This window comes from Myxine glutinosa, chromosome 9 (genome assembly GCF_964187855.1).
Source record: "Myxine glutinosa chromosome 9, kmMyxGlut1.1, whole genome shotgun sequence".
Classification (NCBI taxonomy): domain Eukaryota; kingdom Metazoa; phylum Chordata; class Myxini; order Myxiniformes; family Myxinidae; genus Myxine; species Myxine glutinosa.
The window spans coordinates 112134794-112161679 of NC_136269.1; the positions used below are offsets into that span (position 1 = coordinate 112134794).

General features: G+C 45.8%; 1 protein-coding gene across 5 annotated transcripts in view; it reads right to left on the reverse strand.

The window, feature by feature from the left end:
* The window catches only part of MRE11 (MRE11 double strand break repair nuclease), a 121110-nt gene that overhangs the window by 91746 nt on the left and 2478 nt on the right, over positions 1-26886 (reverse strand). For 4 of the 5 annotated variants that reach the window (XM_068128544.2, XM_068128541.2, XM_068128545.2 and 1 more), the window contains exons 2-9: positions 9123-9252; positions 8858-9018; positions 8653-8740; positions 8358-8499; positions 7891-8005; positions 2321-2506; positions 1635-1800; positions 1094-1174 (exon numbers count right to left, since the gene is read on the reverse strand). In XM_068128544.2, coding sequence (XP_067984645.2) covers positions 1094-1174; positions 1635-1800; positions 2321-2506; positions 7891-8005; positions 8358-8499; positions 8653-8740; positions 8858-9018; positions 9123-9252 — 1069 coding nt within the window. Of the gene's footprint in view, positions 1-1093; positions 1175-1634; positions 1801-2320; positions 2507-7890; positions 8006-8357; positions 8500-8652; positions 8741-8857; positions 9019-9122; positions 9253-19859; positions 19923-26886 lie in introns of those variants that run through there. The other variant, XM_078784704.1, reaches the window with a different exon arrangement.

Genomic DNA, 26886 nt, shown 5'->3' on the forward strand with positions numbered 1-26886 from the left:
GCTGCCCAGAGAGTCCAAGGAGAGGGGGAATCCTTGCGGATGGTTAAGATGGCCTTACGGAGTCTTACGGTGGTGTTACGGCAGTTGCGGAAGCATTGAGGAGGCGTTGAGGAAGCGTTGCGGTCTAGATTTCCGTAGCACTGCCGTAATTGTCTTACAAGAGTTTTGGTCTGGACCAAAACTCTCGTAAGAAATTACGACCCCTCCCGGACGCTTAAGGATCCATACGAATGCTCCAGGAAGCGTTGAAGATGTCCCAGGTGCCACAAGGAATGCTCCCGGTTGTGCACGATTTTTTCACCGCAACGCCGCCGTAAACGTCGTAACGACCCCGTAAGACCGGTGTGAGGGGGGTTTAAACAGGGTAGCTAGAATGTGCCCATTCAGGCTGTGCCTGATGTCCATGGTTACTTTAAATTAACTGTGTTTTGTTTTGACAAAAAAAAAAGGAATTGAGTGCACTACTGATTAGTAGGAAAATGTCTAGCTCGGTTGTAATTTTCCTCTCAGTTTTTCAATGCATCATAAGTGTTTAAATGAATAATTAGGTTTGTAAACCGAGTCCTGAATGAATCAGATTTGGGCTTCTTGAATAAATTATTAATTTGATAAGCACACACATCAGCAAAAGAGTTTCCTTTTCATTATATGTACACAAGTGGGCACTCCTGCCCTCCGGATGGGTGTACCATTCCGTAAATCGTAAAATGTTTCCACCTCCAATTCCTTTGCAATTCCTCCTGTACTACACATTTTATAACCCTCAATTCTAACTTGAGGTGCATGGAAGAGCTAAACTAATCATCCTCATAACCAATTTTTCTTCTTGTTTATTGCTACATGGACGACCATTCTTTACCACGACCACCAATTAATTTTTCATAAGATCAACAGCAAAGAGAAAGTAAAGAAGGAAATCTGTTTGTCATGCCTAGTTTGGTCTGCCTGTGGTGAGAGCCCACACTTTGCAGTCAATTCGTAAATGTTTCACGACAACATGGGAAGGGCAATAAAAATGCTAGTGTTGTACTACTCATGAAAGGCATCTCTGCCCCTATCCTAAAAACGAATAAAACAAAACAGTTATGTATACCCTAAGTCGTATGAGGGGAAGATTCGGCTGAAGGGTATTCCCAGAGCGTTGTAGCTCCAACTCTTCCAGCATGGTCTCCACCTGGGAGAATCACATGTGCATGAGCAAACAGGCACAAACAAACAGCAATTTTATCAATTATTGTTTCCCATTACACTCATAGAAGGTACTTCAGAAACCCCTGGTGACTCCGCTCTGTGCTCACAATCATATATAAGAAATGTGTTCTCAACCACCGCCACATGCTCATAACACGTCTGAGACGCAAGTCACATGTGTTTCCCCCTCCCCCAAAACACGAAAGAATGGCCTTGCACCAGCAAAATTCAAGGAAGACGTTCGTTCTTTTCTATGCAGTTTCCAGGAAGTGTCACACATTTCTCTCAGTGGTTGGTGAGTTTGCTGATGCCATTTGAAGAGAAGTAATGTTTTTTTTCTCCGAACCCCTTTGGAAAAGGAAAGACTCTATGACTCCCCTTTTTACTGCTGAAATTGCCAGCAGATAGGAAACAAACATATGAAAGCTACAAAAAAAGAATACCTTTTCTATGCAGTATTTCTCAATGCGTTTTGTAGCATCTGTATAATCAGAAGCAATCCTCGTCTCTGCCAGGACAACGTCTTCAAGGTGGAAGGGTCTAACCGTTTCAAGATTAAGGCGCTCGATTTTCATCCGTTTCCCCTGCACTTGGAGGAGGCCCACACACCTATGCGAGTACAGTGGGGGAAGGGATAATAAAAGCATTTAGTATAAAAGCCTTTAAAGCAGTGTACTACATCCCTGTCCGTGGAAAACATAATCCAAATCAACACAAACTTGATAAACAAATAAATAACTTCAGGATTTTGCATAAATGATATGCACGGCATTGCAAACAAAAAGAAAAGTTCATCTGCTTTTCTCTCTCTCATTAAAACAAAGTATTCGGGACCAATTGTGATAAGACAACCTCAAAAAGAACATTTATTGTCATGTTTGTATTGCTCTTCATTTTCTTCCACGTGGCGAAGGTAGAACAACATTTATAATAGTCAGTTGGAGATGGGATAACCTGTGTGTAAAGCAGAATTGACACCAGAATTTGAAACTACCATTTGATAAAAACATTGTCTTAAATGGAATATGCAGACCTTTTATCATAATGGTTGGACATTTGGTTACACAAAGGTTGACCACAACGGTGCAACATCAGAGGCATTGGAAATATTTATGGAACTCTAAATTACTTTTTTCCAGCCTCCCCGGGTGATAGTGAAGTAGCGATGGTGCTGCCAGGCTGTGTTACGTAAAAAAGCTGCTGCTGGTTCCGTTCGGGTTCTAGCCGGGACTCGTGCTCGTGACCCCACACAACCAGATCCAAAAACTCTGATAAGAACTGCTCGGGAAGATAGTTGGTAGCGCCGTGCTTAGCCCTGGCAACAACAGGTTGTACTGTATATCAGGATACACAGAATTGAGTAAAAACCTGAAAGATCGGGCTCATAGGAGAAAAGGTTCAAAATTGTGTATATTTAAAGTTTAAAAAGTCACAGACCACAGCTAAAAGTTAAATAACCGAATGATTATACAGTGAATGTTGAATAAAATTATTGCATACCACTTGCAAAAAGAAGGGAACCAGCCGGCCGGGGAAGGCTTACCATTGGCAATCACCCACGACTTACCCTTGGCCCAAGATCCAATGAAGGCCATATTTTTTTTTTCAGACCACCATATAACCTTGACCTTCAACATTTAGGGTTAGAGAGTAGATCAAGAAAATGTGTCCCTGTCTACACTCAATTCATAAAACTCAACAACATGAAAATCGGAGGAAGATTGTTGAAGTTATGATCAAAAAGATGTTGTTTATTTAATTCAGTTACAATCTGAAAAATTAGGTCAAAGACATGAATCAAATATCAGGTGCACAACTTCAGCGCAGATCCACTATTACAATGCAAGAACATCTTGGAAGGCCAAGTGGTTTGAGCTTCCGATTTGGCAAAATTTAGCGATGACAAAAAACGCATTTTTTTTCAGACCACCATTTGACCTTGACCTTTAACCCAGAGTGGTGTGATGTAAACTAAGCATAAATGCAACTTGCTATCCAGACATAGAGGAGCGGCTATCTAGAGGGCAATTTCTTTCCGATCGGACAAACCTTATTCGAGTTATGGTGAAAAATGTTAAAATGTCTATAATTGAGTCAGGACCTTAAAAATAGGTCAAGGTCAAAAAATAGGTCAATCCTGCACAATGTTTATTCACATTATCAATGCAAAATTTCATTCTGAAAGTTCCAGCCGGTTCCGAGATACAGCTCAGAAAATGCAGGAAGAAAATAAATATATTGTTGCGGTTTTGAGTCCGTCAAGTGAGTCTAATAAAGGTTAAATTTGCCCCCCATAGTTAGTCACACAAGCAACATGTAGCCACGCGATAGTATAGTTATGTCTTAGTATTTGTAAGCTTAGTCCTTTTCCTTTGTTAGTTCTGCGTTGAGTAGAGCCAGGAGGCCCTACTTCCACCGACAATCCTACGTCCGTAGCCTCATGCCCTTTTGCATCAACGTTGGGTTCATTTTGGGCGAGTAACACGAGGCACTCGAGGCAGGCTCGGAAGGTCAGGAGGACCGAGGCGGAGCGGCAGAAGCGATGACGGTAAGCACGAGCCACGAATCAGAGCTCAGAGGTGGTGACGGTGGCGTTGCGTCACAGGGCGTGGTGAGAAGGTTCGAGCAGATTCCAGAAGGTTCGGGGGGGCGTAGCTATAAGACCCGCTGCGCAAAACCCTCAACAGGACTTACAGCAAAGGACTCGAACTAAAGGACTAGTGCGGGAAAGCCGAGAGCAAAGGAGGGCTCGCGGCAGTTGATGAACTTGATGAACTTCACGCACTTGCACGAGAGCGGTACAGATATGCGGGCGCAGCCAGACGCGCTTGAACCGAATACCACGCATTTGAGACGCGCGAGCGAGAACGGCTGAGTAACCGCCAGCCGCGCTAAAGTCCGCCCTTTGCCGTTCCTCCCCATCATCTGCTTGTTCGGGAGACGCGCTACAAGTCCCTGCCTTCGCCTGCCACCATCTTCGCGGGACGTGCCGGGGCCGTGGAGAGCCGGACGGGGACCATCTCTCGACACGTTCGGGAACATCTACCCTTCTGCAATTCCCTGTGTGAGTGTGAGACGGGCCCGTTGTCCAAGGGATAAGTTAAGACTGCTTAAGGTTGCTCTGTGTCTCTTCGTCCTTGAACCTTGTATATACGTGTGGGAAATAACTAAACCGTTTGTTCTTCCTTTCTTCCTGATTCGATCGTTCCTGTGGTTTCCTCATTTGACTAAGCGTGGCACGAATAGGATCGCTCTAATCGGGTTCCAATATTTAGGTAACTGCGCGGACCACGTGTACGCAATCGGCTTGGCGTACTCAAACCACACGTGGTTCGTGCGAGGCTTGTTTCCTCGCTCCCAGGGCAGCACGGGGAATTAGGTACGAGCGAGAAGTGGTCCCGAAACCCTACTCCGCGTGTATCAGAGTGTGACGTCTCAAGTCTCGGTTCCGCCAAGCCCAGAAAGACAAGGGGATTAATCCCCCCTTGATAAGGGGATTAAGGGCGGCGTAGAGAACCATAACAATATAAATAACCTAAATGGGGTTTAGTACTCCTATCAGTGCAAGAAACTCTGTAGTACTATTAAAATTAGGGGCTCCAATTGTAGAAACAACCCCAACAACAGGTATAAGCCTTCCCCTATCATATAGGGTGCTAAATAATTGCGTTCAAACAGCATCAACAATAAGCTTATGTATATCAAGTTGGTGAAGTTACATTAAACAATTCGATGTTTTCAATGAGGACAAACGAGTTCTGAATACTTTTATAACCTCTCTTTGCTTGGAAGACTGTTTCAAGTCTTTTATTGTGATTCTTCACAAGTTTAGTATCTTTCCTTTCAAATTAAATTTTTGCAACATTTATCCACCACTGTGAATTTGAAAAAGTTGGGAACCAATCAGAATTAATGAATTGCTGACATACTACCTGTTAAAAACTCCAAATCCAAGCTTTCAGTTTAGTACTTCCAAATACTATGTCCCCTTTCCTTCTGCCTGTGGAATCACTTCCCTGCATCAATCTCATCCTGCCATTTTCAATTCTCAAAAGTTACCAGGTGATCTCTTGCTGCTTACATACCTCCATGCCATTGTGTCCATCGTACTAAATCAGTTTGTTCCCCAGCATTCCATAATTGGAATGTTACCATCTCACCCTTTGTTGATTAGATCTTCCGTGCGCCTCAATTTCTAAGTAAAAAAGCTAAAACGAGACTGTTCATAGAACACATTACACCATGCAGTGTTCAGGTATATACTTCAATTTAAATAAAATAATGACATTAAAGATAGTTTTTTTTTTAATTCCGGAAGTTCAGTGCTATTGAAGCAATCTTATACCCCACCTTATGTAACATGTCCAGGTACTGCTTAAGGGCTCTACGGAAGAGTTTTGAAAGTGAAAATAAGGCAATTTGGGCTCTCCGGTGTTCAAGTATATATTTCAATTTAAATAGAATAAAGTTTGTAAAAGTCGTATTTAAACAGATGAATTCTGGAAGTTTACCGCCATTTTACCACCATTGACAGAGTGGCTATTACACCACCCTGTCTAACATGTTACATTAGTTTTCACCCCTCAGCCCAAATTGGGCAAAGGGGTATTGTCGTCACGTGCGTCGTCCGGGCAGCGCCGGGACGTCCGTCAACTTTTGGTTTCCGTCAATTTCAAGGAGAACGCCTTGTCCGATTAAATCCATTTTTGCAGTGTGTGTTGGGGTTGAGAAGAGGAAGGTTCCTTTCGAAAATGGGCGTGCTGCGATTTTCAATATGGCCGCCACGGCAGTCATCCAGGCGTCCGCCAACTTTTGGTTTCCGTCAATTTCGAGCAGAACGGCTTGTCCGATTAAATCCATTTTTGCAGTGTGTGTTGGGGTTGAGAAGAGGAAGGTTCCTTTCGAAAATGGGCGTGCTGCGATTTTCAAGATGGCCGCCACGGCAGCCATCTTGAAATTGGTTTCCGTCAATTTCGAGCAGAATGGCTTGTCCGATTAAATTCATTTTTGCAGTGTGTGTTGGGGTTGGGTAGAGGAAGGATCCTTTCGAAAATGGGCGGGCTGCGATTTTCAATATGGCCGCCACGGTAGCCATCTTGACATTGGTTTCCATCAATTTCGAGCAGAACGGCTTGTCCGATTAAATCCAGGTTTGCAGTGTGTGTTGGGGTTGAGTAGTGGAAGGTTCATAGGCTTGCTGCGATTTTCAATATGGCCACCACAGCAGCCATCTTGAAATTGGTTTCCGTCAATTTCCATCATAGGCAAAGACCAGCACTTCTGGAACAATGTGCTCTGGACAGATGAGTCAAAGGTAGAGCTATTTGGCCACAGTACCAGAGGACATGTTTGGCGAAAACCAAAGACAGCATTTGACCACAAGAACCTGATACCAACTGTAAAGCATGGTGGTGGAAATATTATGGTTTGGGGCAGCTTTGCTGCATCAGGGCCTGGGCAGCACACCATCATATAATCCACTATGAATTATTCATTGCACCAGAGGGTGCTTGAGGATAATGTGAGGCCATCTGTCGGAAAGTTGAAGCTCAACCGAAGGTGGACCTTGCAACATGACAATGACTCTAAACATACCAGTAAATTCACCAAGGAATGGCTGAAAAGAAAGAAATGGAGGGTTCTGGAATGGCCAAGTCAAAGCCCGGATCTAAATCCCATCGAGATGTTGTGGGGGGATTTGAAACGAGCTGGGCATGCAAGAAACCCCTCAAACATCGCACAGCTGAAAGAATTCTGCATGGAGGAGTGGGCAAAAATTTCTCCCAGTCGATGTCAGAGACTGGTAGACAGTTATAAGAAACGCCTACTTGAGGTTGTTTCTGCCATCGGGGGCAATACCACCTATTAGAGCCAAGGGTGTACTTACTTTTTCCACATGCGAAATTTGCATTTATGTTTATTTAAATTATACAATGGACTACAAAATGTAAATGTTTCATGATATTTGTTATATTATATCACCTTTATCTATCAATATTGCTGAAATGAAGATCAAATAGCTGTATGTTGAAATATGTTGAAAAAGTCAAAACTTTAAATGGGGTGTACTTACTTTTTCACGTGACTAAGTTGTTCCTCGATCATAAACTGACATTTGTAGACAGTCCGTCAGGCTGTCTGTCGGATGGCCATGAACCAAGTGCTTAACCCTACTTTTCACTTCTCGTTAGTGGGGTAATAAGACTAGAGCAAAGTCGATTGTGCGTCATCGCAAATCCCCACGATTTCCATCGAAAGTGAAGTTGAAAGATAAAGCATAAAGTTGCACCAGGATTAACCCAATATCAAGTTTTGAGTTAACTTGTTTTCTCTTTTAACCCCTTTGGCCCCACCCCTGTGTATGATGCGGGGGTCAAGTACAAAAAAAACGTTACATATTTCATGTGTTCCCGAATGTTGATTGCATTTACAAAGCTCCATTAAAAATGTGCCCATAATTGCATTTTTTGGTATTTGAACTTTTGATTCCACCATAGGTGGCTTGGGTCAAAGCTGACAGACAGTGATCTTGGACCTTCTTGCGATGTGGTGATCATAACTACAAAGTTTGGTGAATTTTTGTCTAATCGTTTCGGAAGAGATCGCATGACCGACGGTGGAGCCGATTAAAATATCCCCCTTTAAAAAAAAAAAAAACATGGGTATAATAGACAAAGGCAAGCCAGGAAAAAATGAAACCTGTTCTGGTGGACAACGAAGATGCTGAACCAGGCATCACTATCCTGATAAGGCCGTAACATGGTGACTTGTTTGTTAAGAAACATCCTATAGAGGCGCTCATCTCGTATTGCACCTGCAATGAAAGATATATGTCAATGGAGACTGAAGGGAAAAAACAAAAGTACTAAATAATCAAATAACTCGACAAATAAATAAACAAATGAAAATATGTTTAAAAATCAGTTACCATTCATGTGAAACCACCCTTAACGGGCCCAGCTGATACTGACGTGGCTTCAATACAAAAGAATAAGGTTATAATATTGACCCCTTCCAAAGGCAAAATGTGGAGATCCACCAGTTGATAAAAGAATGGAGCAAAATAAAGAGTAAAAAGCAAGAATAACACAAAAGTTGGAGGATTTAAAAAACCTCTGGGGTCAATATTGCCCCAATTTTGTGCAATATGTATGGGGAGCTAATACCAAGGCCATATAGTGCAATGCGGGTGGTTCCCTTCTGCAGCAGAAGAGGACTTAAGGAAAGATCTTCTAGTGAAGTGGCACGGCCAAAGTGGTTAAGAAGCCCAGTACTTGCCAATATGTCCAAAGCACACAATCCATCTACCTGGAGGAGAAAATGGCAAAACAGGCATTCAAAATAACTTAGCTTGTTTAATCGAGTCTAAAGTTCAGTTTTGAAGTACATTTAGGCCCAAATCCGGTACTGTACTTGAACAAGAAATGGAGATAGGTAATCACGACTGACTGAAAATCTTACCCCTGTTGGATCATCATGGTTTCCATGGATACTAAACACAGGAAGAGCAATATTGAGATTTGTATCCTGGTAATTAACCCAAGGAAATCTGAAAAAAAAGAAAATAATTTATTTTTAATTAAAAGGTATAGAAGTTTTGCAAGATGCATCTCCAGGCATGAAACCAATCTCTCACAACAAGTGCAGACCTCTCCCAAAAACTTACTTGCTGTGACTAAAGTTCACGGCCTGGTCACTCAACATCTGGAAACTAACTGGACGGTCCCCCATGCAATGCTTTCGCAACATTGCTATGCAGGAATTCAAAGCCTTCCGTGAAGGCTTATTCTCATGGAACAGGTCACCACCCAACAGCACAAAGTCCACCTGGAGTAGAAACGATCGTCTTTGTTTCGTCTACAAAATAATTTTTGTGTTAATAAATGCATATGGGGGCTTTGTGAAAAGGACAGGGCGGTCAGCCCTCATACTTTGTGTGTCTGTGCAAGTTGCAAGACTTCATCAAACGTAACGAAGGAGTCATTCCCACGGACTGCATCACGTTCCATGTATCCGAGATGAATATCAGTTGCCAGAAGGATCTTGAAAGTATTGCCATCCCTAAGAAAAGGAGCAAAGTTAGATAGCAAAACAGAACTGTCAACTAGAACAGCACTCAGCAGAGAGCATACCTCCACGTGGTTGGCCATAATCACTCAATGGTGAAGAATCACTATAAAAATTCTACTAGCTGGATCCGGATCCGGATCTTCACCAAAATTGAATCGATTCTTCGTTGTCACACACACAACCAGTCCAACAAGTTTCATCCAAATCCATCCATAACTTTTTGAGATATCCTGCCATGTATCGTTTTTTATCTCATCTCACAATGGTGAAGAATCACTCAAAAAAATTATAGTAGCCGGATCCGAATCCGGATCTTCACCAAAATTTAACCATTTCCTCCTTGTCACATACGCTACCTCTCTGCCAAATCTAGTCCGAATCTGTCCACAACTTTTTGAGATATGTTGTTCACAAACGGACAGACAAACAGGGATGAAAACATAACCTCCATCCACCTTTGGTGGTGGAGCTAAATATTCTCATCTGCATTTGGGTTGGCCTATTTGGATCAATGGGCTCATGACTGTGGACATATCAGGTTCATTTCCTATGCAATATTGTGTGATGTCTGTCCATATATAATCAGCCGAACTTCAAAATGTGTAAGTATGTTTCATTTCAACCATTGGTTGAACAGCTGGAATGACTACACCCACAATTATAACCTGACTCTACCTACCTCTGAAAAAAATAAATCATACGGCTGCCATTTTGCTACTCCGTTAGGCTCAGGACATATTCAAAAGTGTAATATGCAAACCTAAGACATATACAAACAGTAACAACTAAAGTTGAAAGAAGGAACCACGGAGCAGCTTCAAATTTAGCATTAATGAAACCAGCATCATCATACTAAAATGCACCATTTGGTGTCTGTCTGATGAAATTTGACCCAAATACATTCTGTTGTTACTTATCCAATCTCAACCAAACTTGACAGGATGACTAAGGGTTACATAATGAAGGTCGAAGCACATTCATTTGCCCCCCTCCCCAAGGGGGTTTTCTCCCCCGAGTGGGTTTTCTCCACCATTGCCGTCAATGGGGTTGCATGTTGAGGTGTATATCCATGCTAAGTTAGCTTTATCGTGGCGTTTTTCCAAGGCCGCTTTGAATAACAAAACTAATGATAATATCATAATATTAATGTTATTACAAAATAATATTAATACCATTGATATCCCATCTCCCCAAGGTGTTTTTCCTCCTTGAACAAACGTGGTCAAGGTTTATAAATAGCTTATCATGGCGTTTCCGTGGGAGCAACGACCCAACGGCCTCCACCAGAAGTAAAAATATTATAAACCACAAACACGTATGATTAGCCTTTTAAACAGTCGCTAATGCTGTTTATAACACCAATATAACACTAAATAAAGAAATTTGGAGGAATCCCGACATCCTTGAGGTAGGTTTTACTTACAGAACTGAGCAAAGATCTACGGTACTCTATATACCCTGCAAGGGTTGGGTTAATAACATGACACTTCCTGGCGCTAACGTAGCATTTTTCGTCGCAAACTTTTGAAACTCGATCCTGCTGTTTAACCTGAAACTGAAAGAGAGGAAGCCAGGGTTGTGCTCATTTATCAAGCAGCTAGCTAGCGCTTGCCAAGCCAGCCGTTCCTTAACGGTTTTGAATGGAGTGCTTGCTCGAATGCTTAAACCACTTGGCGATCTCTCTACAAGAAACTTGGTAAATGAACACACACCCAATGTTCTTGAGACCCGACCATAGATCGACTATAATCTATATACTCCAAAGAGGAATGACCCTTCCTGCTACTCCCGCAGTGAGCAGGTGTACTAGTAACTATAAAGTTATCAAAAGCTGTTTTCTTGTTGAAATTGGTGTATCGCTTGCTATGGACGCTATATTGGTTGCTGAGGAAAGATCGAGCCAGAATGGTGCCAGTAAGCAAACTGATAAAGCCTAGTTTCTGTGATATATCAAATCGGATATAAATGACATCCATTTTTTAAGATGGCTGTGAAATGGTATACCTGCTTCTGTGAGGAAGGGTCACATTATTATCCTCTCTGGGGTATATAGATTACAATAGATCTAGGCTCCAGTCCATTAATATGTGGGGGACGCGATAAGCATATGATAAATACCTCAAGAAGATCAGTTTCCTTCCTTTCATTCAGTGTTAAACAGCATTAGCGACTGTTTAAAAAGGTAATCAAACATGTTTGTGGTTTATAATACATATTGTTACGGAACCCAACGTCGGCCTATGGTTCCCCTTTGAGGGGGGATTAGTCCCCTCGCTTGTCACTGACCGACGTGGTCCCTGAAGCTGCACCGCGGCCTCTGGAAAGGCCGGTGAGCCGCTTCGTTCGTGACCGCGGATAAGATGGTAATTTGCCGAGCGGATGGCAGCCGCGGCCCGAACCGTTAACAAGACTAACCCGATCCTGAAACGTTGGCCAAATCGTGCCGCAGGTATTCAATTGGGAAAAGACAAAGACGACGGATGTGAAGAAGAAGAAGACAAGAGGTAGGAAATACGAATAGGATTTATTACTATTTACAACCAAAAGAAACGAAGGAGAAGGAAGGATACGAAAATAAAGCAGAAAGAGGGACGGACCAGAAGGACACAGTGAAACTTAGCTTACCTATGCAGTCTTACTTAACCCAGGACAGAACAAAGACGGACTCACACGAATGGGGAATGAAAGCAGGAATGACTGGAAGGAGGAATGGGAAGGTTCAGCTGGGGCAGATGGTTCGGGCTTGATCCCGCACGGGACGTCGGGCTGGACCTTGACGGCCACCGATGCCACCGCAATCTGGCTCCTGCGGGGTAACGGGTCAAAGCTGCCTGGTGGAGCCCACGCTGCTTGTGGAGCCAAAGCTGCTGGTGGAGCCAAAACTGCTGGTGGAGCCAAAGCTGCTGGTGGAGCCAAAACTGCTGGTGGAGCCAAAACTGCTGATGGAGCCAAAACTGCTGGTGGAGCCAAAACTGCTGGTGGAGCCAAAACTGCTGGTGGAGCCAAAACTGCTGGTGGAGCCAAAACTGCTGGTGGAGCCAAAACTGCTTCTCTGGCTCACCTCAGGATGCGTCTCCCTTCTCTCTCCGAGGGCTCGTCTCCACTCATCTGCCGTCTCTGGCGCAACTCTTAGAACTCTGAACTCATCTGCCGTCTCTGGCGCAACTCTTTCTTGGAACCTCTTTCAAAGGCTTCCGCGCGCGCTTATATAACGCCTCGGGCGATCAAGCCGCCGGCCTCCAGGACACGCCCATTGGTGAGCTCGCCTCGGCCCTGATTGGTGGGCACGGGCTCTCTGGCTCCACCCTTGATGACGATGGGCGGGCACGCCCTTCTTCCCCGAGCTGACCACGCCGTAATGGCGGCAAATGCAGTTGGCAGTAGAGGCTTTGGGAATGGGAATGAAAGGGGATCTATCTATTTGAGTTCGGTGCAATGGAGAGTCAATTTAATGGAAGACACAGCCTTAACCTACATAGAATAGGGAAATAAACTACCAACAAGGAGGAAATCTATGATTGGCTAACGTGATTGTTTATGACCTAATTACGGGACGCACTTTGACCTTTATACACAACTGGAGGAAGGAGGGTGATATTTTACAATGTACTACACAATAAAAAAACACAATTCTCATATCCACAACACTGCACCCTCCTCCTCTTAGGCACGTCCCGAGCCTATTACCTTTACTTTTAGTGTGGCACGTAGGTGTGGTTCCCTCTACATTTAACCTGATCCTGAGTGTGACAGTTTTAAAACATAAATAAATATGTCCCGCTGCTCCATTGCACCCTGCCTAACAGATTCACGCCCACAACTAACCGAATTGCGGAATGGTCTTCAAACTATACATTTACGGTGGGGGCGCATTATTTAGTTGACGCTACTTTTATTTACAATACGCAACCTAGGACCCGTGATTGTTCTTTTGGGGGGGAGACAGTCTGCTCTGCATCGACGCATCAGAAAGCACCCACAACGCACCAAAAACACCATCAAGCACCAATCGGTGCACAGTCACCACAGTTCAATAATAAAAATAAAAACAACAAACCCTTGGTGGTGTCTTGCTCTTCGGCTCCCTCTGCTGGCTATGGTTCTTCCAGTTGTTGTCATCTTCTTTGCTGGCGGCCTATTTGGACATAAAACTTGCACAAAACGTGTCCGTTTTTATTTATTTATGGCCCACAGGGCCGACTACGTGTGGTTCACCTGTATGGCATAGGTGCCCTGTGACCAAGGTCCGCCAGCAAGATCTCGGGCCTTCATGGCCGGTTCCAGCAGAGGGGCCATGCCCCAACCCATGGGGTCCCTCAGTGGTGCTCAGCCACAGACATGTGGTCCATAAGGTGGTGCATCGATGCAGACAGCTGTGGTTGCGAGAGTTTTGGGCGCACAATGGCGGACTCCCGCACGCTCCCCTCGGCGCCCAGTGGCGCACAGTCCTCGTATGGGAGACAAGGGGGGGAAAAAAGACAGGTGAGCGAGGGGTAAGGTCACAAGGGTACACATCAATAAAGGCAATGCAAGGCGAGGTGCATATGGAGACGGAGCGGAGAAAAGCTCGTCCCTACCGTACGCCCCCCCCACATGTGACCTACACTACCCTTGCCCTTACCCCATATGTACAAAATCTACACATTACAAATTCGTCACTAATGTCTCGTCTTCCCCATATTTCCCCTACACCAAATTCGTCTTCACTCCCACTAATCCAAAATTTGCCATCACCCAATTCATCATCAATCCTCATAAGGAGGAAGAGATGGAACAACAAAGCACAATGTCACACCCACGTCATGATGCGTCTCACAATCCAAACATTTGCACAATAAAAATAATCAAAAACAACCTGGCATGGTGTGGAGTTTTGTCACCTCAGGTGAGTGGATGTAGATGGTGCGAGGGGATTTCCATCCTAACTATCCTCTAACTGACATTAACACACTTTACACTACCCGGGGTCTTCCCTACCAATCCATTGGCCAACTTACACTATGGGTTCTAAAAACCAATTCCCATTGACCAAACTGTGGTGCTTCTCAATTTGGGGTCTCACTCCCCCGATTCATCTCCCGGTGCCCTTGCACAATTTCCGGGCTGAGTCGTGTAGCTCTCCCAGCAGGTCTACCCACCTGCACACCTCCACCACTGTAGTTTCCACCCGAGCTTACCTAGCTCCTCACCCTAACCTATCTAACTGGGGAAGGCCCCTCCTGGCTCTGTCACCCCGCGGTGCCCTCTGGCACTGGGCTACCCGGGTCCGTCCTCCGGATCCTCGGGCCCCATCCACAACTCTACCGGCTCCCAGAGCCCACCTGCGGCCTTACCTGGCCGACATCCTCACAGTGGTGGAGTGCCCAATCAACTACACATACTAACAGGCCACACGCCCAGCCATTTCCATGTCACTAATGCACCCATCCAAACTCCATTCTTCCACCACGCACCACAGATGCCAATATCCAACCACAATTTACCTGTACCCTCTACCTAACTCTTACACTACCCTCCCCGGGTATTCGTGATGGGGTCCATCTTCCTTTCCCCCATCCACACCTTCGCACCATCCACTCCACTCCACAGTTTCCACCATACTCACTCCATACCATCCATTCCCTACTCCATATATTTCACACAACCATTCTCCATTCACCTGTAGTTGCACACCTGTGCAATCACCTGGTGCCACCTGCACCCTCCTTCCTTCCTGGACCATTTGGTCAACATAGCACACAGCACCATCACTCCCTCATACACTGCTCCATACACCTGTTCAGTTGCACACCTGTGCAATCTCAATCGTTCCTCACTCACTGCTCCATACACTTCCACGCTCAATACACTTCCATGCTCAATACAATTCACAATCACCTTCTCACAATACACCTCCAACACTCACACGGCATCATCTAATCTACCTGGTGCCCTGCTAAAACTCGCGCTTCCACGTCGCCCCTTACATTATTGCGCTCCCTCGTCATTATCATCCAACTACCCTCTCTATGTCCCCACTACCGGTTCAATGTTGCGACCTAACCTAAATGTTACCTATGGTCATCTTCTCTAGATCCCGACACACTATATCCTAACCCTCCCGGGCTAGTTTTCACTGCCAACCCCATAACTAGTGCTCCTTTGCCCCCGTTGTGAGGGATGGCAGAGTTGCCATCCCCCCACATCGGGTATCTCTCACTATAAATTTTGCTCACCAAATTCCAGCCAATTAAAAATTTGCCAATCACTACCAATCATCACTGCCAATCCTTGCCAATCATCAAATTTTGTTTTTCAATTTCGGGTCCAAAACACTATCCTCATCACACGTCTACTCACTTGAGCCTCTCGGTGCGCCAATTCATTTCCAAAGCCCGGCTTCGCAAAGCCGAGCAATGAACGCGGGTGGTTTGGTGCTGGCGGTTCGATGCGTCCGGCACTCGGTGCAGGGAAGGACGCTTACCCGGGCCGAGATCCAACGCACCATCTCGGCACGGAGCCGTCCAATGGCCCGATCTCGACCTGCCGGAACGCCTCAACCACAAAGGGTTGCCGTGACGACCCTTCCTACCAGGCCGCCCGCTCCGCCTAGCGGAGCACGGACGCGGCCGTTCAGAGCGCGGCCCGGCGTGGATCGTGTACGGCGGTTCTTTCGAAACCGAAAACCTCTTCGCGCTCCCTCCTCGGTCACCTCCTCTGTGACAACCACAGGTGTGCTCTCCTCCGTACACCCAACCACGTGCCTCACTACCAACTCCAGTGTGCATTCCCATACGTGCTCTACCATTCCAGGTGTGCATCCTTCCATCCCAGGTGTACATCCTCTCTCACCTGCCACAACCAACTCACGCTCCGTGTCACTCTTACTACTTTCACCACCACTCTCGGTCGCGCATTCACCCTTACTCTTGACAGCGCACTCTTTCCTCATGCACCCGTCCGTTACACACCTTTCTCGCGCATCCTCTTGCGCACACTCTCCCGTTACACCCTTCGTAACACTCACCACAGGTGTGCATGCTTCCGTTACATCCCCTGTAACACTCCCCACTCCGCGCTTCCATGTGCCCCCCCCCCCCCCCGCACACGCGCTGCGACCAACTCACTCTCGACAGCACACCCACTCCTCGGCGCGCACTTTTTCCTCACACACCCCAGAGTCGGACATTCTCGCACACCTCCTCCTTCACACTCTGCACCTGTCGCACACCTTTCCAGCGGCCTCTCACGAACACCCGGGTCCAAACCAACCCCCAAGCCGACTGAAGCTCCCCTCACACCATATACATTTCCGCGTATATCGCCACTCACCTTTGCACCTCGTCTCCGCACCTCCTCCGCCACCTGCAAACTCTTTATCTGGTTAGCAAGCACACCATCACGATTTGAGCACCGACCTTGCACATATTCCATCACCTCCTCCCTTATCTCCCTCTTAGTTTCCCTCCGTCTCTTCTTAATTTCACTCACCCCCTCTTCCACATCCTCTAACTTTTGCTTCACCTCTTTTATTTCCCGGTGCGTCTCCTCAATTTCGTCCTCTAAGGCCACCTTGACAGTTTCTATGTGCGTCCTCACCTCCCGGTCCTTCGTCTCCATTGCCTCCGTCACTTCGTCCAACCTCGTTGTCAGTCCCTCACGTACCATCTGACATTCCCTCTTCGTCGCTATCAAGTCATTTTTGAGTTCTTTTTGTGTCGCTTTTAACCCTCCTCGTACCGGTGTTCTTTTGTACCTGCTCCACTAATTCCGTCTGTCCCACCGTCAGCTGTTCCACCTCCTGCGTCAGGTCCTCTATGCCCCCTTGTAACTTTGCCGTCCAGTTTCTCACCTCTTTCTCCATACGCTTCTCACCTCGCTTTACCTCCTCGCGTACCCCCGAGACCTCCTCGCTTACACCTCGTCTTATTTCCTCCTTCATCTCCTCCATTTATTTAGTAGATGCCGCCCTCATTTGTTCTAATTCATCCCTCTGAGCATCCAGTTTACCTTCTAACCCGATTTTCACCTCTTCTATCTGGTTCCCCATCCGTTTGATTTCCCGGGCGGATTGCTCCCCTATTGCCCGCAATTTGTCTTCCATCCTATCTTCTAGCCCCGTTAACCCATCCTTTACCTCTTTTATCCCGTTGTCTAACCCCCCAAATTTGTTGTCTAGCCCCCCGATTTTTCCATCGAGCCCCCCGATTTGGCTTCCCATATCATTCCTCAATTTGTTTAACCCATCTTCCATCTGGCCACCCATTTCTCTTCGCTCTCGGGTGGATTTATCACTTTGGGCATCCATTTTTGCCATCATTTGAATCATAAAGACTCACATGTACTCCGGCATCTCGGGCTCGGCTGCTGCGACCACGGGCACGGCTAAATTTGGTGCCGCTACAACCACGTGCGCAAGGGCGCCATTTTGCGCACCTGACACCTCCTCAACCACTTCACCATTGTTCTCCTCCATTTCTTCCCTGTGGTCCTGGGTTACCCCTAACCCCTCTTCTAGTTCCCCCACCGGCATCCCGCCGCCTTGACTATCCATGGCACGATTTTCAAATTTGGAATTTTATAACAAAGTAGATTTCGGCCCACTCGAAATTTGAGCGCGCTATTCGCGCTTCAGGTCCGTATCTCGCTCCCGACACCAATTGTTACGGAACCCAACGTCGGCCTATGGTTCCCCTTTGAGGGGGGATTAGTCCCCTCGCTTGTCACTGACCGACGTGGTCCCTGAAGCTGCACCGCGGCCTCCGGAAAGGCCGGTGAGCCGCTTCGTTCGCGACCGCGGATAAGATGGTAATTTGCCGAGCGGATGGCAGCCGCAGCCCGAACCGTTAACAAGACTAACCCGATCCTGAAACGTTGGCCAAATCGTGCCGCAAGTATTCAATTGGGAAAAGACAAAGACGACGGATGTGAAGAAGAAGAAGACAAGAGGTAGGAAATACGAATAGGATTTATTACTATTTACAACCAAAAGAAACCAAGGAGAAGGAAGGATACGAAAATAAAGCAGAAAGAGGGACGGACCAGAAGGACACAGTGAAACTTAGCTTACCTATGCAGTCTTACTTAACCCAGGACAGAACAAACAAAGACAGACTCACACGAATGGGGAATGAAGGCAGGAATGACTGGAAGGAGGAATGGGAAGGTTCAGCTGGGGCAGATGGTTCGGGCTTGATCCCGCACGGGACGTCGGGCTGGACCTCGACGGCCACCGATGCCACCGCAATCTGGCTCCCGCGGGGTAACGGGTCGAAGCTGCCTGGTGGAGCCCACGCTGTTTGTGGAGCCAAAGCTGCTGGTGGAGCCAAAGCTGCTGGTGGAGCCAAAACTGCTGGTGGAGCCAAAACTGCTGATGGAGCCAAAACTGCTGGTGGAGCCAAAACTGCTGGTGGAGCCAAAACTGCTGGTGGAGCCAAAACTGCTGGTGGAGCCAAAACTGCTGGTGGAGCCAAAACTGCTTCTCTGGCTCACCTCAGGATGCGTCTCCCTTCTCTCTCCGAGGGCTCGTCTCCACTCATCTGCCGTCTCTGGCGCAACTCTTAGAACTCTGAACTCATCTGCCGTCTCTGGCGCAACTCTTTCTTGGAACCTATTTCAAAGGCTTCCGCGCGCGCTTATATAACGCCTCGGGCGATCAAGCCGCCGGCCTCCAGGACACACCCATCGGTGAGCTCGCCTCGGCCCTGATTGGTGGGCACGGGCTCTCTGGCTCCACCCTTGATGACGATGGGCGGGCACGCCCTTCTTCCCCGAGCTGACCACGCCGTAATGGCGGCAAATGCAGTTGGCAGTAGAGGCTTTTGGAATGGGAATGGAAGGGGATCTATCTATTTGAGTTCGGTGCAATGGAGTGTCAATTTAATGTAAGACACAGCCTTAACCTACATAGAATAAGGAAATAAACTACCAACAAGGAGGAAATCTATGATTGGCTATCGTGATTGTTTATGACCTAATTACGGGACGCACTTTGACCTTTATACACAACTGGAGGAAGGAGGGTGATATTTTACAATGTACTACACAATAAAAAAACACAATTCTCATATCCACAACAATATATATAAAACCACAAACAAGCACCATTGTTTGCCCTTAAGTAAACACACCATCGGAATGATGTGCTCGGCACCACTTAACAACATGGCAGTCTCCATGTAGACAATGTTATCGTGGATCTCGAGCAAATACTGTTCGGGTCATCATTTTCAGTTTTACTTTATCCTCTTGTGACGACTTCCCCATACAAACTTGTGTTAGCAGCGGTTACAGAGTATGAGGAAGAGGGAAAGAAAGATAAATAAATGATAAATCAGAAGGAGGAACTCCCTGCCAAGCTATCTATACACCGACCACTGTGAATTTTTGGGGAGGTGTTTTGCATGTTTGTAAATGTTGAAGAATTCGGACAAAAAATAGAGGTAACAATAAGGCTGGTTAAAGAAAAATTCCTGTTTATCATCGCCGCCCGCCCCATAAAAGTCGTCCACCCCTAAAAAAAAATTTTTTTTTTTTTTTTTTGCTCGCGAAGTCAGTAAAATCCGTTCCGTGTTGAGGAGCTGAGGTACCACAGATGAGTCATATCCTATATGCAGTACCTGCAGTAAGAGTCGTACTGCCGAGAAGAGGCCCACTTGGAAGTTCAAGAAGTAGTTGGTATTCTGAAGGAGAAGCCAAATATCATAGGCAAACGGGAGAGCCTTACGTGATAATTATTGCTGTGGATTTCTAGTCAAAAATTAAACGAACGCTACACTACATGTAGTAGTAGGTGATGATAGTTACATGAATAAACGGCAACCAACATTCTCTTGGTGTTGAACTCTACTCAACATGTATGAGTGCTATAATAGCAGTAGCTGCTGATAGATAGATACATCTATGAGTGCTATAATAGCAGTAGCTGCTGATTGATAGATACATCTATGAGTGCTACAGTAGCAGTAGCTGCTGATTGATAGATACATCTATGAGTGCTATAATAGCAGTAGCTGCTGATATATAGATACATCTATGAGTGCGATAATAGCAGTAGCTGCTGATTGATAGATACATCTATGAGTGCTATAATAGCAGTAGCTGCTGATAGATAGATACATCTATGAGTGCTATAATAGCAGTAGCTGCTGATAGATAGATACATCTATGAGTGCTATAATAGCAGTAGCTGCTGATAGATAGATACATCTATGAGTGCTATAATAGCAGTAGCTGCTGATAGATAGATACATCTATGAGTGCTATAATAGCAGTAGCTACTGATATATAGATACATCTATGAGTGCTATAATAGCAGTAGCTGCTGATAGATAGATACATCTATGAGTGCTATAATAGCAGTAGCTGCTGATAGATACATACATCTATATATAACCACCTTTAGAGGCCATTTTTCCCCGCAAGCGGGGGTTGGCCTTTTTCGGGAACCGTGGTTGTTGTTGTTTTTCGGACCCCTTTTTTGAAGCAATGTTTTACGGCCAGATGCCCTTCCTGACGCCAACCCTTTTTGCCGCCTTTAACGACAAACAGGGAATTACCAGTGAACTGGTCCTCAATTAGCCGACCTCGGAAGGATGACAGGCTGAGTCAACCCCCCTGGCGTTAATTACAGCGATCGACCGGGATTCGAACCCAGGATCCTAGGATCCTAAGCCGGCACCCTAGCCGCTAGCCCAACACCAGGGTTTACATACATCTATGTATCCAGGCACCCTAGCCGCTAGCCCAACACCAGGGATACATATATGAGTGCTATAATAACAGTAGCTGCTGATAGATAGATACATCTATGAGTGCTATAATAGCAGTAGCTGCTGATAGATAGATACATCTATGAGTGCTATAATAGCAGTAGCTGCTGATTGATACATCTATGAGTGCTATAATAGCAGTAGCTGCTGATTGATACATATATGAGTGCTATAATAGCAGTAGCTGCTGATTGATACATCTATGAGTGCTATAATAGCAGTAGCTGCTGATTGATACATCTATGAGTGCTATAATAGCAGTAGCTGCTGATAGATACATCTATGAGTGCTATAATAGCAGTAGCTGCTGATAGATAGATACATCTATGAGTGCTATAATAGCAGTAGCTGCTGATAGATAGATACATCTATGAGTGCTATAATAGCAGTAGCTGCTGATAGATAGATACATCTATGAGTGCAATAATAGCAGTAGCTGCTGATAGATAGATACATCTATGAGTGCAATAATAGCAGTAGCTGCTGATAGATAGATACATCTATGAGTGCAATAATAGCAGTAGCTGCTGATAAATACATCTATGAGTGCTATAATAGCAGTAGCTGCTGATAGATAGATACATCTATGAGTGCAATAATAGCAGTAGCTGCTGATAGATAGATACATCTATGAGTGCTATAATAGCAGTAGCTGCTGATAGATAGATACATCTATGAGTGCTATAATAGCAGTAGCTGCTGATAGATAGATACATCTATGAGTGCTATAATAGCAGTAGCTGCTGATAGATAGATACATCTATGAGTGCTATAATAGCAGTAGCTGCTGATAGATAGATACATCTATGAGTGCTATAATAGCAGTAGCTGCTGATAGATACATCTATGAGTGCAATAATAGCAGTAGCTGCTGATAGATAGATACATCTATGAGTGCAATTATAGCAGTAGCTGCTGATAGATAGATACATCTATGAGTGCTATAATAGCAGTAGCTGCTGATAGATACATCTATGAGTGCAATAATAGCAGTAGCTGCTGATAGATGGATACATCTATGAGTGCAATTATAGCAGTAGCTGCTGATAGATAGATACATCTATGAGTGCTATAATAGCAGTAGCTGCTGATAGATACATCTATGAGTGCAATAATAGCAGTAGCTGCTGATAGATAGATACATCTATGAGTGCAATTATAGCAGTAGCTGCTGATAGATAGATACATCTATGAGTGCTATAATAGCAGTAGCTGCTGATAGATGGATACATCTATGAGTGCTATAATAGCAGTAGCTGCTGATAGATAGATACATCTATGAGTGCAATAATAGCAGTAGCTGCTGATAGATAGATACATCTATGAGTGCTGTAACAGCAGTAGCTGCTGATTGATAGATACATCTATGAGTGCTATAATAGCAGTAGCTGCTGATTGATAGATACATCTAATATCGATGAGTGCTATAATAGCAGTAGCTGCTGATAGATAGATACATCTATGAGTGCTATAATAGCAGTAGCTGCTGATAGATAGATACATCTATACTATGAGTGCAATAATAGCAGTAGCTGCTGATAGATAGATACATCTATGAGTGCTATAATAGCAGTAGCTGCTGATAGATAGATACATCTATGAGTGCTATAATAGCAGTAGCTGCTGATAGATAGATGTATAAATGCGAACCAGACATCCTTTTGATGTGGTTTATGTCCTCTTCCATGTCTGCCAAACTGCTCAATATGCATGTACTGATACCATGAAGTGATATTTCGTGGCGAGGAATTCTCGTCAAATATGTATGAATGCTATATGGCAATAGCTGCTGATAGATAGATGTATGGCAACCGGACATTATTCTTAAAAGCCGAAGTTTTGGTCTACCATTGTTATATGTATCAGCAAATATTAAAAGTAAACAGAACTCAATGTGACATAGGTTTCTTTATTTTCTTTATTTGAATCGTATCCGTGCGTACATACGAAGGTTTACTAGTTTAGAAATCATAACATGATTCATCATGTATGTCCGATCAAGTATATTTAAGAAAAAAACATATTGTGCGTTGAATAATCCATTAAAATTTCACTCTGGGAAAAAAAAAAAAACCCTTCCCTCCCTACCCACTTTTTTGAAAAAAAAGTGATGATTAGACAACTCTTGTATGGTGCTGTTCTCTATTGCGTTCCCATCTTGTGTAATACTGCGCATTGTTATTTGCATATTCTGTATCTATTATCTTATTCTAATATCTACCATCGCTTTCTTTGTCTTGCAGATTGATTGTTCATCGTTGTTGCTAATAAACCTGCATTCAATTGATACATTCTTGTTTATGAACAATCAACTCATCTGAAGATGCCTGCTGCAGTCTGCCCCTTCCCGAGCTGTGTCTACGTTACTGACAGCACTGACAATGCCGTTGCTGCTATCCAGCTCTCCATCCACGCCATGACCCACACGTCCATTGCACCAGCCAAACCGGACAAAGTCAGCCGTCCTCGTATCCAAACGGGCGGTACCAGCGAAGATTGGCAATATTTCACCAGAAGATGGGATGGTTACAAGGCAGCGACCCAGATAATCGGCAATGATGTTCGCGTTCAACTCCTTGAATGTTGTGATGATAACCTACGACGTGACCTCCACCGCAGCAACCCACGCATTGAAATCAAGGACGAGGCAGCTATACTACAAGCCATTCGGTCCCTTGCTGTCCGAGAGGAGAATACCATGGTGTCCCGCGTAAACCTCCACAACATGCGACAGGACCGAGAAGAACCAATTCGTACCTACGCAGCCCGTCTGGCTGGTCAAGCTGAGATCTGCAAGTTTTCTGTTGTATGCTCATGCAATCCCCCTACTGATGTCAACTACACCAAGGACATGGTTCGCGATGTCCTATGTCGGGGACTCGCCGATCAAGATATACAACAGGACATTCTCGGCGATCAAAATCAGAACATGAGCTTGGAGGAAGTTCTCATTTTCGTCGAGGCCAAGGAAGCAGGGAAACGTTCCCAGAATGCCTTGCTCGATAGTGAAGGCGCTCATGGCGCAAGCCAATACAAAAACTGGAAGAACAAAAGAGCCCTGATCACTACCGACAAGCAGGCGGCCATTTGTAGTTATTGCGGCAAAACTGGTCATGGCAAACAGCCGAACATCGACCAAAGGCGTCAATTCTGCAATGCCTACGGGAAAACATGCAGTAAATGCGCCACTCGCGGCCATTTTGCACATGTCTGCCGGGGAGGCACGAAAAAGGCGGACAACAAACCTACGGACAAATCAATGGATGCTCATGATGTGGATGAAAGCAGCCAGGTCCACGATCTCCTCTGCTCTGTCACGGAACGAGAAACGGCCATTTGGAAGCCGCAAATTAAAAGGGCCATGGCCACCTTGTCAACTCCACTACACCTCGACCACCATATATTTGACCACCTCTCTGGCTGGACCAAGAAGAAGTCTCAACCACAGCCGTACATAAAACTCATAGCACGGATCGATAAGGAATCTTATGACCATTTCGGCCAGCCACTGTCATCCCGACCAAAATCGGCCAGGCTCCAGGCCATGGCCGACACTGGCTGTCAAAGCTGCCTCACAGGACTTAATATTTTCCACAAACTCGGGCTGCGTAATGAAGACCTGTTACCTGTCAACCTGAAGATGAATGCTGTTAACAGTGGAAGGGTCCGGATTATCGGCGCCATGCTCCTACACCTGTCTGGTCGCACAGCCAATGGCGACATTATTGAAACCCGACAAATCTGCTACATCTCACCTGACACACGGAACATGTATCTCAGTCGTGAAGCATGCGTCGATCTAGGCCTCGTGTCTAGTAGCTTCCCAACCATTGGCGAATCCAACACAGTTGGTGCTGCAGTGGCAGCAGTTATCGATGCAAATTGTAACTGCCCGGTAAGATCGCTTCCCCCTACACTGCCTACATCTATCCCATTTCCGGCCACTGACGAGAACCGAGAGAGGCTGGAGAAATGGCTACTGGAGTACTACAAAAGCAGCACATTCAATGTCTGCGAACACCAGCCACTACCCCACATGGAAGGTCCGCCTCTCACACTGATGGTTGACCCTGAGGCAACACCAAAAGCGGTGCACACCCCAGTGCCTGTCCCCTTACACTGGCAGGCAGAAGTCAAGGCTGGTATCGATCGCGACATCAGGTTAGGGGTTCTGGAACCGGTGCCAATTGGTGAACCAGTGACATGGTGCAGCAGAATGGTCGTCTGTCCAAAGAAGGATGGGACCCCACGGAGGACAGTTGATCTGCAACCACTGAATGCGCACTGCACACGTGAGACCCACCACACCCAGTCACCCTTCCATCAAGCAATGGCGGTGCCACATAACACCAAAAAGACGGTAACAGACGCCTGGAATGGCTATCACAGCGTTCCAATCAGAGAATGTGACCGCCATCTGACAACGTTCATCACACCATGGGGCCGATACCGTTACTGCACCACTCCCCAAGGTTACATCGCTTCAGGTGATGGATACTCCAGACGATTTGACGAAATCGTATCGGACTTCAAAAACAAGTCCAAATGTATTGATGATACCATCATGTGGAGCGACACATTGGAAGAGAGCTTTTTTCAGACATGCAACTGGCTCGACCTGTGCGGCCGTAATGGGATTACGCAAAATCCGACGAAATTCCATTTTGGTCAGGACACGGTCGAATTCGCTGGATTCGAGATCACCATGGACAGTGTACGACCATGCCAAAGGTATCTCCAAGCGATACAGGACTTCCCCACACCAAAAACAATTACTGACATTCGCTCCTGGTTTGGGCTAGTCAATCAGGTCACATACTGCTTCAGCATGACCGAGAGGATGCGACCTTTTCGGGACCTCCTAAAACCATGCACCCCCTTCTACTGGGATGCAACACTACAATCCCTATTCGAAGAATCAAAACGACTCATCATATCTGAAGTCGCAAATGGGGTCCGGATCTTTGACAAGGAACGGACAACATGTCTCGCAACTGACTGGTCGAAGGATGGGATTGGCTTCTGGCTCCTCCAAAAACACTGCAGATGCCCTGGTGAAACCCCACAGTGCTGCCCCGATGGCTGGAAAATCACCCTTGCTGGAGGCCGCTTCACCCATGCAGCGGAGTCGCGCTATGCTCCGATAGAGGGTGAAGCTCTAGCAGTGGCGGACAGCCTGGAAAAAGTAAAGTATTTTGTGTTGGGATGCAAGAACCTGATTATTGCCGTCGATCACAAGCCCTTAATCAAGCTTCTTGGTGACAGACGATTAGAGGACATCCATAACACGCGGCTTGCCAACTTGAAAGAAAGGACCCTAGCATATCGTTTCCGAATTATCCACATCCCGGGAAAACGACACTGCGTACCAGATGCGATTTCACGACATCCGTCGGGTGCCAGACCATCGGAACGACTGCCACTGGTGGATGACATTTCCTCCATTATGGATGTGGCCACATCGACTACACTAAGACAGCACACCTTGACTGGGCTGTGGACCACAGATGACGACTCTGGCATGGAAATGGCTATTTCTATGGCAGCCATCAAGACACTCGATTCTGTGCGGTCCGTCACTTGGGACGATGTTCGGGACGAAACAGCAAGTGACACTCAGATGCTGCAGTTACTCAATTCTATTGAGCAGGGTCTACCTGCCAGTCGGGACGATTTCCCTGTGTCCATTTTGGAATACTTTCCCTTCCGTGAACACCTCTACACTATTGATGGCATAGTGGTCTACAAGGGGAGGATTATCATCCCACCGAAGCTACGGAAGCTTGTCCTTGAGAATCTTCATGCTGCTCACCAAGGAGTCACGGCTATGACCACCCGGGCCAGCAGCTCGATCTTTTGGCCTGGAATCACTCCC